Consider the following 16202-nt stretch of genomic DNA (forward strand, 5'->3'; position numbering starts at 1 on the left):
AAATTAAAAAATATATATGAAAAAAATTTCAACAGCACTGGTTATTTGAGAAATGCAAATTCAAATAACACTGAGATTCCATCTCACTCCAAAAAGAATGTCTATCATAAAGAAATCAACTAATAATTAATGCTGGAGAGGCTGTGAGGAAAAAGGAACCATTCTTCACTGTTGGTGGGAGTGCAGACTGGTACAACCTCTGTGGAAATCAGTGTAGAAACTCCTCAAAAATCTAGCATTAGAAGTCGCATTTGACTCAGCTCTTCCTCTTCTGGGTATTTCCCCAGAAGAATTGAAAACATCATACCACAGCAATATATGGGTATAGCAGCACAATTTGTCATAGCCAAATCTTGTAAATAACCTGAATGCCCATCAACTGAGGAATGGATATAAAGATATCCTATTTTTATACAATGGAGTATCACTCAGCTATAAAAATAGATATACTTGTGGGTTTTACAGGTAAATGAATGCAACTAGAGACTATGCTCACAAGGGAAATAAATCACTCCTTGTCTCCCTAGTGTAAGAACCTGAAACAGAGAAGAAAACCTGAAAGGTACAATGGATACAGCAAAAGGGAAAATAACTGCTTAAGGGGAATGAATGGCTGGGATGAGGGAAGGGAGAGGGGAAGGAGAAAGAAGGAAGGCGGCAATCATGTATTTGTGTACACAGGATAGCTAGGATGATTGTGCTGATAATTTTTATGGTTTTTTAGAGGTAGCAGTTAATGCTTAAAATATTTATTTTGACCAATTTTGCTTGCTTTTATCTGGTAATCTGGGCAACTACATTGAGGATAGTGGTGTGCAATGTGGCAGCCATTGTTGGGTACCTCTCATCTTGTTTGGCTTTTTGGAAATTGTGTATCATTTCTAGTGTCCAATCTATTATTTTCTATTCTCTTTAAAATAAAAGAACTAGGTACAGATATATCACTGTACCCATTTTATAGATGAGGAAGCGCGAGGCTCATAGAGGTTGGACAATTTTCCAATGTCTCTCTGCTCAAATGGCAAAATCAAGGTTTGGATATAATTCTCTCTGACACATTTTTTCTACCATATTAGGAAAAGTCTTTTTCATGATAAAAAGAATAATTGCATTAATGAAAATCATAAAAATGCAAATTCAAATGGTTGAAAGATACTTCTATATGGATAAGAATGTTTAAACCTGGTGTGAGACAATTTGTGTATTTGTGGGTAAGGAATAGATACAATTATATATTACCAATAGGCACAATTAGTGTTTATCCTCTTCTGGAACATAATATGAAAATAAGAATATACAAATGGGGCCTAGATAAGAAAAAATTATAGAATTTCCTTTGTCTAATACAGTTAATTTATTTTTGTAATAAGAACCAGGCATTTCATACAAAAAGCGTGTGAGCAAAAAGCAAAAAGTAGAACAACCTAACCTCAAACTCACTATGTAGCCTGAGCTGGTTTCAAACTTTGGTGATACTCCTGCCTCAGCTTCCAAGGTCTGGGATTACAAGGTGTACCACCATGTCTATTTTCTAATCACTTTCTAATTGTTTTCTATTTAGCCATGTTGGCTTTTTTTTAGATGCCTCCTTAAAGCTTTATGTACTCTGGGGCTTTTTGGACCTGGCTGGATCTAGTGTGTGTGACACTTAGATTAAGGGCGTGTGACAACTAAATGGTTTTAGCATAGTTCTGGGTGTAGATAATAGAAGCCTGACCCTGGATATGGTGGCACCAGTCAATAGGCCTATAGCTTAGATGGATTATAAAGGAATGGAAAAGGCAGGCTGCCTGCTGCTTGGTGTCTTCTGCTTGCTTCCTTCTGCCTGCTGCACCATGAACTGCTTCTCCTCTGTGATGCCACTTGGCCATACCACCCTGACTTGGAGCCAGCTGGCTATGGAGTTGTTTTAGTTACTTATTTCCTTGTTGGGACAAAATACACGACACTCAAAGTCAAAGAGGAAAAAGTTTAGTTAGCTTACAGTTTGTAGAGGTGTTAGTCCTTAATCAGCTGGTCCCAAGGTAGGGTGGCATGGGACAGGGGCAACAGTTCAGGCAAAAGACAGCACAACCAATAAGAACAAAAGTGAGGAGCAAGTCTCTTCCTCTCTTATAATCTATGCAGAGTTCCCACTCTAGAAAAGGTATAGCACTCACACCCCTAATCTTAGCACTAGACAATGAACCAATCACAAACTAGATTTTGCCACAGCCAAAAAAACCCTGCCCCTATGACCGCATGAGGCTTGGGGCAAGGGGAGAAATCAAGACACAAATCATAACTGGGCTGAAACTCCTACAAGTTGAGCTGAAGTAAACCTTTCCTCCTCTAACTTGGGACCATTGGGTATTTAGCCTCAGCGATAAGAAAAGTAAGGAAGACACCTTCCTAGTAAGGGTGTGGAGCAGATGTGGCTGGTGTGGACGTTCACGTACACATCTAAGGGTGTTCCCCTGCAGCCCCACGTCTTATCTGAAGGTATGTTTGCTTTTGCTCTTATTTCACTTCAGCTCTACTTTTTCTCCCCTCAGGAGGTAATTGGGAATTGACTGTAGTTTGAATCCTAGTAAAATATGTAGGACTTTAGAATACGGCTATAGCCCTCCTTTTCTTTCTTGCTCTGTAAGTTATTTTTCTCTCTTTTTTCCCTATGAAACAGACTTGCAAGCATCGTGTTGCCTGGGCATTCCGCACAGAGTTTCTGCGGAGGGAAGATGTAATTCACTCCTTCTATTATATCTACCGTGTGAGCTGGAGCGTCCCAAGTGCTCAGTTTCCCCTAGCAATTATCTTCACCCTGGCCTACTTCACTCTCAAGATAAGCAAAAACAAACCTCTGGTAAGCTCTGTTTTTTTGGTCCCTGCTCCTTTCAGTGAGGCTTCAATGGAATACAGACTTTTTTGCTGAATTATATTTCATATTTCTGTCCTCACGTGGCCCATCTGCAGCAAGTCACAATGGATTACTCTTGCCTCCATGACACTTTCCATCAGGCTCCCAGAACAACATACTCTCCTGCTTTTCCTCCTGCCTCACGGGCCATCCCTCCTCAAGTTTCTACTGGCATCTCTGCCTCACACCAATCCCCTCATATTGGAATGTCCCCAACTCAGGCTTTGGGCCTCCTCTGTACTCACTTCCATGATTACCTTGTTCAGTCTTATGGCTTAAAATGTCACCTATAGCCTGTGATTCCCAAACTTATACCTCCAGCCAGAACCTCTCCAACCTGAATGCTTAATGAACAATTCACTTATTGTATATCTAAAAGGGAACTTTGATTTTTCCACTCAAATCTGACTTTACTACATTATCCATCTCAACTGATAGCCAAATCCTTGGTGTCATCCCTGACTCTCATTTTTTAAAACAACCTTCATCCCAATCCATTAAGCAATACAGTTAGATACGACTTCGAGTTCAAGTCCCACCTGGGTATCTTAGCAAGGTGCTACTTAAAATAAAAATACATTTAAAAAAGGGCTGAGGATGTAGCTCAGTGGTAGAATAACCCTGGTTTTTTTCTCTAGTACTGAAAAAATATCCAGTTGTCTCTACCCTGAAAAATATGCCCAAAACCCCACAATTTTGTACCACTCCACTTTTACTACCCTGGGCCAAGCTTATCCTCTCTCACCAAGATTATTGTAGTAGCTTCCCAAGCTCTCTGATTTCATCCTTGCACTCATATATCTCTTGGCAGTACAGCAGGCTGCCAGCATGAGCCTTGTTAAAATCAAAGTTTCCCATTTAAAAGTTTCCTGAAGTATGTTTCAAACTTGAAAGTGTGTACAGGTGAAGGAGAGTTTTCATTAAAATAAAAATTCTGATTCAGCCAGTGTAGAGTAGGGCTTTGGATTCTGCATTTCTAACAAGCAGCCAGACAATGCTGACAGTACAGGTCCAGAGACTTACATTTGAGTAGCAAAACTCTACAAGGGCTATGGGATTTAGTCCTTTGTTATTCTGCTTTTCCACGACCTCTTCCCCTCGCTTTTTTTTTGTGGAACCAGGGATTGAACTCAGACCCTTGCACTTGCCAGGGAAGTGCTTATTCTACTGAGCCATCTCCCCGCTCCCCCTTGCTTATTCTGCTACAGCCACTCTGATCTTGCTATTCCTTAAATAGGCCAGATATAATCCTGCCCCAGAGCCTTTGCACTTGCTATTTCTTCTGACAAGAACACGCTCCCCTAGACATGTACACTACTTGCTCCCTAACTTTTCTTACACCAGCTATCTTATCCTGTTTTATTCTACAATACTTTACTACTTTTTTTTTTTTGTGGAACCAGGGATTGAACTCATGCCCTTGCGCTTACTAGGGAAGTGCTTATTCCACTGAGCCATCTCCCCGGCCCCTACTATTTTCTAATATTCCATTTAATTTATTATTTTGTTATTATCTGCTCGCACACCAGAACATAAGCTTGATACAGGTAGAGATTTTGGTCTTGCTATGAAATAAGGTCTACAAAATAGTATGTGTTTAATAAAAATTTCATGGACTACTTGTAGCCACTAAGTAGACTGTGAATAAGAAATATGCTGACTTGATGGCTAGTGTCAAAGGAGTCAAAATAGTTATCTGTGCATTCAGGGGGAAGGGTCCTTATAGGAATGGCGATGATGCCAAGCTCAATGCTTAGACAATAACACATAAAAATGTTATTATCTATCTTCTTTCCATCCTTTCACAAGGTATTTGAGCTTTTGTTTGACTCCAAGGCTTTATCTAGGGACCACAAAGTCAGTGAGGCAATCATGTCCTCTATTCTTATCCTAGAATGAAATCTCTATTGAGTTTGGAACATAAAACATCTAAACAGGTACTACAGGTGTACAGTTCACTTCTCTCGGTCATATATCCTTCCATCAGCTGTCTTGCTGACTGACAAGGTCAGAGTGTGCAATAAGGCTGCTAGAGGGGCTGGCGAGATAGCTCAGTGGACTAAGCCCCTGCTTAGGCAAGTGCAGGGGCTGGGGTTCGATCCCTAATACCACATGCCGCGCTGGCCCCACACCCTAGGTGCGCTGAGCCGGCCACTGAGCCTCGGTGTGGTAGTGCACATCTGTAACCCCAACACTGGGGAGGCCGAAAACAGGAGGATCGCTATGAGTGTGAGCTGTGTAATGAGACCCTGTACCAAATACATTAAAAAAAAATAAGGCTGCTGAGCAAGACTATACTGGAGATCATGTACAGTACAAAGAGGTTTTGGAAGAATGGTTCTTGCTCAAAATTTGAAGTGAGAATGGGGAGGGACCACAGAGACAGTATTGTAGTCTATTTTTTATGCTGTCATGAAAATGTTTTCAAACCTGTTCATGTATATAATTTCCTTCTGGTGCCATTCCTTTTTTTCTGGTACCGGGGACTGAACTGGGATCCTGTGCTTGCCAGGCAGGCACTTATTCTATCTCCCTGGCCCGTAGTGCTATTCCTGAGAGGCAGAGCTTATTGGCTGAATAAACCAGAGTGTGTAAAGAAGGTCAGTGACTTACTTGTGCTGTTAATGAGAAGCATGAACCTCTGTCATCATGTTCTTGGTGTTATGGTGATTCTCAAGGTATTTGCTGTTGAAAAGATCTTTTGCAGAACAGTTTTGATGTGACAAAGAACTATGATCTATACACTCCCACACAAGGAAAATGTTTTCTGGACATTCAACAGCATACATATGGACAAGTGGAGGGAGGGAAGGAATTAAAAGTTGGCATGATTAGTCTAGGCTGATGGTTGTTCTTTTCTCTTAGGAAGCACCTGTTGATCTCTCTTTTGTATTTGAAAACCAAAAATTCATCCAAAGGTAATAAATATTTGGAGACTTACTTTATTAGTATTTTGTTTTTGAGACAGGGTCTTGCTATGTAGTTTGGGTTGGTCCTGAATTCACTATGTAGTGCATGATGGCCTCAAACTCATGGTGATCCTCTTACCTCAGCTTCCTGCATGCTGGGATTAAAGATGTGCACCATCACGCCTGGCTCTTGGGAGATACAATTTTGGGGGGAGATTTACTTTAAAAGGGCAGGGGACGGCCCTACCCTGGGGGCGCACTGAGACTGGGCATGGTGGCATGTACCTGTAATCCCAGTTGCTTGGGAGGCTGAAAAACAGGAAGATTCACTACAAATCTGATCTCTGTAGTGAGACCCTGTACTAAATACATTAAAAAATAAAAAAATAAATAAAAGGGCAGGGGACAGGTCATTATACCCCAGGAATCCAGCAGATGTACAACCAGATAATCCATATAATAGTCAACCTTCTTTAGACCATCTGTCCTATTAGAATGGGCTGAAGGTATGATTCTGCCACTGTCCCAGAAAGTTTGTTTTTCTTAGTATCTGTTTTTCCTGTAATTATAAACTTGAAGATTAGTTGCTGGGGTAGAATAGGGGCAAAGTGAGTCATGTTTGTTGTTTCTGTATGAAACTTCAAAATCATGTGGAATTAAATGAGTAAAAATCCCTTTATTTGTCTAGAATCCCTCTTAGAGACTCTTTACATGTAAGCTCATTAGTCCTTTATAGATTGGGTCTCAGGCACAGTAAAAGAATAGCTAGACCCCTTGCCACCTCTTCTCTCTCAACACTCCATCCTCTACTTTCCCTGATCATTAGGAATGTAGCAGAGTAAGGAAGGAATCCCTGACTCAATGCTCTGTATGATTTCCAGAAACTTTTGGTGTATTGTTTCTTTTTCTTTAGAACAGAATTGATCTGCTATCAAGATGGAATTCTGTCGAACATGATTGAGATCAAATACATTCTAATAAATGAAGTCAAGGCCTACTTAGGTATTAGCTGATACCTACAGGACATCTGAGGATTGTTTTCCTAAGATTGTATTAAAAATACAACACAGTACATCAAACCACAGAATGTTTATTGAATAAACTTGTGGTATACAATCCATCTATATTTTTTGCTTTCATTCATTTTCCATTCTGCAAATTCCATCACATTAGCAGAGTAACCAGTGAGTTGTTTTCTATTTTCTAAAAAGTTTTCCCCATCACTGTGCATCATTTTTGAGTCTTCTAAGCACAGAGCTGAGTTTAGAGATTTGCTAAAATTCACCTGTCAGTCCAGGCCGCGGCTGGTTCTTGACTGCTTGTTCTCCAATTTGTGCCTAAGTCTGCAAACCAGACTTATGGGTACAACTGAGGAGCAAAAAAATTCAAAGGTCCTACAGCTCATAATAAAAGCAGTCTGAAGGGCCGGCCTTCTCACAGATTACTTACTGTGTGTTTGCCTTACTGCTAAACAGTGCAGTTTAATACTCTGACACCTGGCATGCTCCCTCTGCAATGCACCATCACACTGGTGATGGCAGCAAGGTGTCTTGAGGACCAGGGACAATGAAACAGGAGTGAGTTCAATCAATATCCTCCCTTATTTCTGGTCTTCCCATCCTCAGATCAGATCATCACTTGTTTCTATCTTTCCTGGAATTGCTTGCCTGGCTGCAAAATTTTAAAACACCAAAGACAAATTTACGTTACACTTTGACTGATCACTCCCAAGTACATCAGAATACATATTTACTTAGAGAAACACTGGAAAAAAACCCACAGAATACTAGCGATTAATATAGTAGGACTGTGAGTAATTTTTCTTCCTTTTTTAAAACTTATATTTGTGCAATAAATTAAAAGGGAAAATCCTAACAGAGCGATGGGCAAGGAGGTGGGAAACTAGTTCAGTCTCCCTGAAGAACAGAAAAATATCTTTGAAACAAGTAACCCTACCATCTGACTTATGGTTCAGGTGATAAGATGTGGCTTGGAGCAGTAAGTCTCATTAGCTTAAAATAAAACACTTCAAGCCCTTTTATTTTTCTTTCCTCTTTCCTAATATGCTACTTCAGCTATTGTTTCTTAGATACTTCCCAAAAAACCCTGATGAAAAAAGTGGAAAGGCTCTCAAATAATTTACTATGTTTTCTTTCATTTATTCAATAAACATCTGTTGAATATTTATATATGTATTGCAAAATTGCTGCATTTACATTACCTTGCCTACTAAAAATAAAAGAATATATTATTTCAGTCTCTAGAAATGGGTAACAAAAATGCCCATAGACAACAGAATTTTAAAAGTGGGGATTTCTAGGTGTGGCGGGGCATGCCTGTAATTTCAGCACTTGGAAGGCTGCGGCAGGAGGATCACTGTGAGTTTGAGACCAGCCTGCGCTACACAGTGAGTTTAAGGTCAGCCTGAACTGCACAGGGAGACCCTGTTTCAAAAGGAAAAAAAAATAGGGGGATTAGAAACTTTAGGTTTTATTGAACAAAGAAGTAGATGGATGAAGAATCTTAAGTCTGGGACCTAGTTTCTTTTTAACTTTTGGAAACTACCTGTTTATTTGGCTAGGTACTATAAATCAAATTCAGGCTGGGGACATAGCTTAGCAGCACAGCACCTGCCTAGTAAGCATAAGGTCCTGAGTTTGATTTTGAGTACAAAAAAGCCCCTGAAAAACAAAACAAATCACAAGTTCAGGGGTGACAAATATTGCTACCTGCTGACTGCTGCTTAGTAGCTGTGATTAAACATTTTCTGAATATATGTTAAATACAAAAACTTGTGCCCTGTACTTGAAATATGAGCGCCTTATTTAAAAACTGAACAAAACCCACTTTAAACTATTGTAAGAAGGGCATTTTAGAATTTTCCTGTCACCCAGTAATTATGTATGTAACAATAATGGAGACTGAAACAACCAACCTCAGCAAAAGCTGCCAAAACTTCAACTGGCCCCTCACCTTTCATTTCTGTGACCTTTTAATTGAACAAAAGAGAAGGAAAAACATTGTGATCTCACAGTTCTACCATTTGCACTTCCCACAAATGTAATGTTTTATACAGAGTTAACAATTAAACTGAAAGATATAAAAATTAAACTAAAAAATTTAACAATATTTATAACTAGATCTTATTACATAAAGAACAGAGCTTAAAAATGTTTACCAGCAAGGCTGAGACAAGAGGATCACAAGTTCAAGCCCAGCCTGAGCAACTTTGTGACTTAATAAGACCTTATATCAAAAACTTAAAACCAAAAATAGAAAAGGCTAGGCATGTAGTTCAGTGCAGAGCTCCAGGGTTTAATCCCTAGTACCACACACAAAAATTGTTTAGTATCATTTTAACATGATCTTAAGAAACTACTAAAATAATGACTCATCCTTTTCCTACCAGCACTCTTGACTACAGTTGATTTCTTTCTTTTCTTCTCAGATGTTATCCGATCACTAAAGTATAGGTTAAATAGGAATAAAGTACTTACACTGGCCCAGAAACAGATTTCCTAAGACTTTATATTTGAAAGTACTTTTTTTCTTTTGGAGTGCTGGAAATCAAAGCCAGGGTTTTAGGTATGCTAAGCATGCAGTGTACCACTGAGCTGTATCCCCAGACCATGAAAGAGCAATCTTTAAGTGAATTATTAGTTGAAAACATGATAGGTTTACATTTTCAATTCAACACATCCATGAGTTAATTTCCTTTTTGGCATACTGGTTGATTTTAGAGTACTGGTAGGTACTGGAAGCAAAATACACTATTCTGGAACAGATACTATATTGTACTGTACAAGTCATTTTTCACATCCAGACTTGCTTTTTTTTTCAGCAAAGCTTTCATTTTAACAAATTAGCCTCCTATGTAGTTCCTGTCAAGTCCATTCATTACATTTTCAACACAGAGGAATGATTTCTCTCAAGTTTAGTTGGGGTAGGGGTTGGCGTTTGTAGAGCCAAATGGGGCACTGAGCCTTAGCATGAGACTAAGTTTCTCATTTTACGGACACTTTCTCTCCATGCCTCCTCCCCTAATATGTACAATTTCATTCATAATTTAAATTTTTAAGCCAGAATGTTATGGACAATCCAAAATAACCGAAATAATTTACTAAAGTTATTTATCAATAAGCAGGTTTTTTTTAAAATTGAGGAACTAAAAGAATTAAATAGAAGGCACAGTAGCACTGTAAAGCTTTTTCAAAGAACAATAATCTTTGTATGTGTAGAAACCCAGCTTCCTTTTTGTTGTGAAAAATGTCTGCTGAATAATTAGAAAGTCTTTATTTGTCATCCTTTCCTTTGGTCTTTCTGTATACCATCTCCCGAAAGCTGGCCAGAATCTTGTTCTCTCTCTTTCGTCTCTCTTCTTGGTTAAAGGATGCAAGAGCTCTCTTCTCATCAGCACTATAGATCTGGTTCTCTTTTCGCAGTCGCACAGCCTCCATTCGCCGATGCCTGGAGATAATTTTATTCTTGGCTTAATTTCTCAGAAATTATTCTCATAGATTGTCCCATTAACCCCCCCCCCTTTTTTTTTTTTTGGCAGAACCAGGGATTGAACTCAGGCCCTTGAGCTTGCCAGGCAGCTGCTTATTCTACTGAGCCATCTCCCCAGCCCCAACCCCTTCTTAATACAGAATGATCAGCTTAAAAGCTGACACACAGAGGCCTTTTGAAATTAAACTATCACCGCATCATTCCTGCCATTTGATTAATTTCTAGAATTCAAATTATGATCTCTTAAATTCCGTCAACATAGAAAACATTATTAGTTTTAAATGCTGAGGATCTAAGTCCAGTTTAATTGTTTACAGCAAAACAATTAGAAGTCCTAGGTGATATGTCCATTTGCTTTTGTGGAACTGATAGCAGGACAGATGAGAGATTTAATTTTCCATCAGTCAAGTGGCACTTCTTCTTTTTTTTCTTCTTCTTTTTTTTTTTGGTACTGGGGATCTAACTCAGGACCTTGCACTTACCAGACAGGCGCTTATGTCACTGAGTTATCTCCTCAGCCCAAGTGGCACTTTTTAAAATTTCTACTTTATCAATACAACCAAAAGAACCAAGTCTTTTTTTTTTTTAAGAACCAAGTCTTAATGTATAACTGAAGAGTGGTCTTGGGGTAGGTTTAATTTCTTTAGAATCCAGTAGAGACTCAAAGAAAAGAACGAAGAGATTTCTTACAAGGGTCAAATTACTGAAGTATAAGAGTAGAGGCAGAAGGAAATTATGATAGCATATTCAAAAGGTCTCTATTTTGAGGGAAAAGCTGTCTTTTTTGTATATATGTACCCAGCCCTACAGAATCAATTCAAGAAGCTTGAGCTATTTCTGGAAAAACAGAAAAATCTGAGTAAGGAGAAGAGGAGATAATCAATTTAAATTAGTTTGAAGGCAGGGGAGTGTCAAGATGGGAGAGATGAAGAAATAAATACCGACTTATCTATATATGTATATACATACATATGTATATATGTTTTGTTTTTTTTAAGACAATGTTTCACTTTGTAGTCCAGGCTGGCTTCAAACTCAACAGTGATCCTCCAGCCTCCATCTTCTCAAGTGCTGGTATTATAAGCGTGTGCTACCACGCCTGGCTAAAATGACAATATATTTAGGTTGCTCAGGCCTAATCTGAGTGTTCTGAACAGTTTACCTGGTACAGAAAATGCCACCTGAATCTACAGCCCTCCAACCCTGGCTGTGTCCATACTCATCTGATCTCAGAAGCTCACCAGGGATGGGCCTAGTTAGTACTTGGGAGAAAGTGCTACATGAAGGATGCTATAATGAACTTGCATATATGTGGAGTTCTAGCATATATGAAAATTTTTTCTCTTGGATACTCTAGACTGGGGTCGCTGAATTATTATTTCCCAAAGTGTACCAATATATACCATCACTAGCAGTATTTCAGATTTTGTGTATCCAGAGCCTTTCAAATGCTTGGCATTGTTAGAACTTTAAACTTTTTTCCTATCAAATGGGTGTAAAATGGTATCTCACTAAGTTCTTAATTTCCATCCCTAAAAATAAAGGTTATCTTTTTATGTATGTATAGGCTATATGTACTACTTCTTCTGAAAAATACTTGTCTGGTCATTTACCCATTTTTCTTTTGGGTTGCCAAAGGTATGCTTTAAGCATTCTCACTACTAACAGTTCTGTGTATTTTTAGATCTTATCCTGCCATGGAACTTGTCTTTTTTTTTAAAAATGCATTTGGTACAGGGTCTACAGGGTCTCACTACGTAGATCATACTTATAGTGCTTCTCCTGTTTTCAGCCTCCCAAGAGCTGGAATTACAGGTGTGCGCCACCATGCCCAGTCTCAATTGCTGTCTCAGTGCACCATGGAGGCAGGGCCAATACAGCATGCCAGGGATCGAACCCCACTGAACTCTGACTAAGCAGGTGCTTTAGTTCGCTGAGCTATTTGGCTGGCCTTGTCTTTTTTTTAATATATCTTTTGATAAACATGAGTTCTTATCTTTAGCCTAGGCAAATTTAATTTATAACTACTTAATTTATTTTTTTTGGCTGGCTCAGGCTGCTTTAAGGGCGGGTCTGGTGCAGTATGTTGTGCTTGGGATCAAACCATAGTCCCTTGCTCTGGACTGATTTTGCCCAAGAAGGAGATTTAGACAACTGAGCTAACCTGCCAGCCCCCGTATAACTACTTAATTTAATAACTACTTTATTATTATTATTACAATTTTAGAGAGAAGGTCTCACTAAGTAATTCAGGCTCGCCTTTAGCTCATGGTAATCCTCCTGTCTCAGTCTAATCCCTCCCTCCCAAGTGCTGGGGTTATAGGCATGTACCACTATGCCTGGCAATACTTTATTTTATGGCTAGGGAATTTTTTTAAAAAAGACACTTTATCCCAAGGTCTAAAAAATATCTGTTCTTAAAGCTCTTAATTTATCTGCACAGCCCTTTTCATATCCGGTGAGTCTGGGTCCTACTTTTATCTTTTCTACATAGATAACCATTTGCCCCTCTACTCAATGGTTCCTCTTTTCTCCACTGTTCTAACATCCCATCTCTTTCATATAACTGAAATTTCATAAAGACATAGCTGTCCTTGGTCTCAAACTCAACTATATCTCCTAATGCTTTAACAACCAAAATGCCATATTTTTCATGGGATTACGATAAATAGATCACTGTCAGTGGATAAAATACATATGCCAAAATATGAACTAGGAAAGTACAAGAAAGCATTTTACTACGCTGAATAATTTGGTTGTTTCTCTATGCTTTCTGAAGCACTGTAAGCTTTTTAAGTTCTCGTCTGCAGTAAGGCAAATCTCACCTTCCTTACTCTTCTTCAGAAATGACCTGGCTAAGCTGAGACACATCTGCGAGGATACCTGTAATCCCAGCACTCTAGGAGTGTGGGCTGGGGAACCAGTTTGAGCCTAGCCTAGACAACTTAGTGAGACCCTGTCTCAAAGTGGAAAAAAAATGATCTGGGGACTTAATTCATTGCAAAGACCCTGTGTTCAATCCCCATTACTGCAAATCAATCAATCAATCAATCAACCAACCAACCAACCAACCAACCAACCAACCAACCAACCCACGTACCCACCCACCCTGACCATTCTTGGCCTTTTAGTGTAGCAAATATATTTTAGAATTAGCTTATTAAATTTTATGAAAAACTTGATTAGAATTTTACTGAATCTGTGGGTCAATCTGGAAAGAACTGACAACTTTACAGTATTGCCTTCTTCCCATGAACATGTTATCTCTCTACTTATTTAGGTCTTTAATGTTTTTCAATAATGTCTTATAGTTTTCCCTATAGGAAAGTACAAAGAAATACTGCTTCCTTGAACTTTGGGATAGAACTAACTTTGAAGCCTAATTTCATATATATTTGAGATTTTAGCCACATTGTTTATATGACAAGACCAATACCAAACCAGTATTACTAGACTTTTTTTTTGGTACCAGGAATTGAACACATGACCTCATGCTTGCCAGGCAGGCACTGTACCACTGAGCTAGATCCCCAGCCTCTCAAACTAGTATTCATACTCTACTTTCCATTATGAATAGTGACTTAATAAAAATCAATCACCAAAATATAGTTCTGATAGTAAGGAGGAAAAAAATGTAATCACAGAAACTGAGCCCAATGCCAAGAACATACCTGCTACCACTCATTACATAACCTGAACACTCAAATGATGCAATTTCTTCACTTGTCAACCCAATTTCACCTCTTCGTGGAATACGTTTTCCAGCTTTCACATATTCAGCCATAGCTGCACCTTCACCAGGTAATAGAGCATGGCCATAGCTGCAAAGTAATTCAGGATTCAGAAAAGGTTCATTAAACCACCACAATACAGCAAGCTCATCATCTAAAAAGCACACAAAACATTTTCTTTCTGGTAACAACAGGAGTACCAGTGCTAAACAGTAGTGTTTTACTGTTGTAAGCCCAATGTGAATCACTTTATTTAGCAAGCATTGCACTATGACTTATGTTACTAACCCAGAAATGCAAAAATAATTTGCAAGAACTGACATTAATGTGTGTAGGTGTACAGCTTATAAGAGATGGTTAATTTATCCCTATAGGTACTGCCATTACTGCTTCTACCTCCAGTTCATTCTCTCTTTTTCTCTTAAAAAAAACTAAAGAAATTATACTTCTCAAATTGACTTATCTTTTCCTTATAACCAACAATAATGCTATATGGTAACAATTACCTATTACCTTTGTTCCAAAGGGACTTTAAAAGCTATTATACTTTTATTTGATTAGATGCTTCTTGTGTACCTATTAAACCCAGAGTTTGTAATATATAAACAATCTCTGTTCTTGTTTATATTAATAACATATAACTGCAATAAAAGCTAAAACATATAATACACTGCACAGGATCAACATACAGTGCTGTGAGGGTTAAAGAGGGGTAGAAATCTCAACTACTCATGGAGGGGTAATACTGGGAATCAGTGTCTCTCTCTCCTCTTGAAAAAAACTTTGAAAGCTAGTAAAGGATTTTAACAGGAAGAAACAGGGCAGGGAAGAATACAGGGAAAGGAAAAGAAGGAAAGGCGTGTTGGGGTAAAAAACAAGCTTTATACAGAAGAAAAATGGGAAACTGCACAGCAAGTACTTAAGATTCCAGCTCAGATTTCTGCCGTGTTCCAGGAACCCCCAGACCCAGTCCTAGCCTAGGTCCGGTGAGTATGTGGGAGAGCTTCCGGGTACCCTGAGCCGGCGGGACCTACTACTGGTCCCAGCCCAGGCGAAGCATGGGTGAGACCCTCTTCCACCCCCTTGGGACGCCTCCTACCACTCCGCAGCAACAACCTACCCTGCCCAACGAGTAGGAATTTCTGCCACGTTCCGGGAATCCCCAGACCAAGTCCTAGCCCATGCCTGGTGAGTGTGTGGGAGAGTTGTCTCTCCCCACTATTCCACCTTGTCCCCTCCAGGCTCAGCTCAGGCCTGGCATACAGGCCTGGGGTGTAACCCTGCAGCTGCAATCCCTATAGACAGTGTAGAGGATACAACCACCCAGCTAGTCCAGGAGCAGAACATATTGCCAGAAGGGCACAACAAGTTCACGCCCAAGGGCAGCAGCAGGAAGGAGCTGAGCACAGCAGCCAGACCCAAGCCAGGCACAGCTGGATAAATCCAAACTTTGTAAATCTGCACCTGAACTTCAGTATGTGCTAAGGTTATAAATGCAACAAAGATCTACAACAAAGGTCAGAAGACAGTGCTACACAAAATGACGAGAAGTAACAAAATGCAACCTCAGAACCCAAACCCACCTGTAACAAGTGCAGAGGATACTAACACAGAACAAATTGGGAATCATACAGCTGAAAGCAACGAATCAACAGCTTGTGAAATAAACAGCTGCAGAAAGGTATAGAGGAACTCAGATTGGAAATAAAAAAAGAAATCCCTGAATTAATAATGTCTGCAGTAAAGAATCAAATGCAGAAACATATGGAGGAAACCCAATGCTCACTCAGAACAAGTGAGGCGGACACTAGCTCGGCTCAAATGCATGAATTAATAGCATCGATTGTACATAAGCAACAGCAGAAAGATACAGAGGAACTCAGTGCAATTCTTTTCTGAAATAAAAAGAGAATTCTCAGAACTCATAGCATCTGAAGTAAAGAAGCAACAACAGAAACAGGGAGGAAACCCAATCTGAAAAAAGCACCGCAGTAAAAGAATTTCTAACTACTTCTAAAGAAGACATCGATAAAAAAAACAGAGATTAGAAAAATGACGGATTCCTTGAATGAGCAATACAGGAAAGAAATAGATCACATGAAGCAGAGTCAAAGAGATATAGAGGAAATTAAAATCTCAATCACAAGCTTGCAAAAC

The 16202-nt window shown here is 39.2% G+C and overlaps 2 protein-coding genes across 2 annotated transcripts in view; one reads left to right on the forward strand and one right to left on the reverse strand.

Moving 5' to 3' along the window:
• Akap14 (A-kinase anchoring protein 14) overlaps window positions 1–7607 on the forward strand; it is a 31059-nt gene extending 23452 nt beyond the window's left edge. The window contains exons 4-5 of the mRNA XM_023706026.1: window positions 2663–2842; window positions 6719–7607. Of these exons, the coding sequence (XP_023561794.1) occupies window positions 2663–2842; window positions 6719–6766 (228 nt within the window). The 3' untranslated portion in view covers window positions 6767–7607. The remainder of the gene's footprint in view (window positions 1–2662; window positions 2843–6718) is intronic.
• Window positions 7608–9926: 2319 nt separating this feature from the next.
• Nkap (NFKB activating protein) overlaps window positions 9927–16202 on the reverse strand; it is a 23314-nt gene continuing 17038 nt past the window's right edge. Inside the window, exons 8-9 of the mRNA XM_004645705.2 lie at window positions 13986–14135; window positions 9927–10272 (exon numbers count right to left, since the gene is read on the reverse strand). Coding sequence (XP_004645762.2) covers window positions 10098–10272; window positions 13986–14135 — 325 coding nt within the window. The 3' untranslated portion in view covers window positions 9927–10097. The remainder of the gene's footprint in view (window positions 10273–13985; window positions 14136–16202) is intronic.

This window comes from Octodon degus, unplaced genomic scaffold (genome assembly GCF_000260255.1).
Source record: "Octodon degus isolate 3935 unplaced genomic scaffold, OctDeg1.0 scaffold00236, whole genome shotgun sequence".
Lineage (NCBI taxonomy): Eukaryota > Metazoa > Chordata > Mammalia > Rodentia > Octodontidae > Octodon > Octodon degus.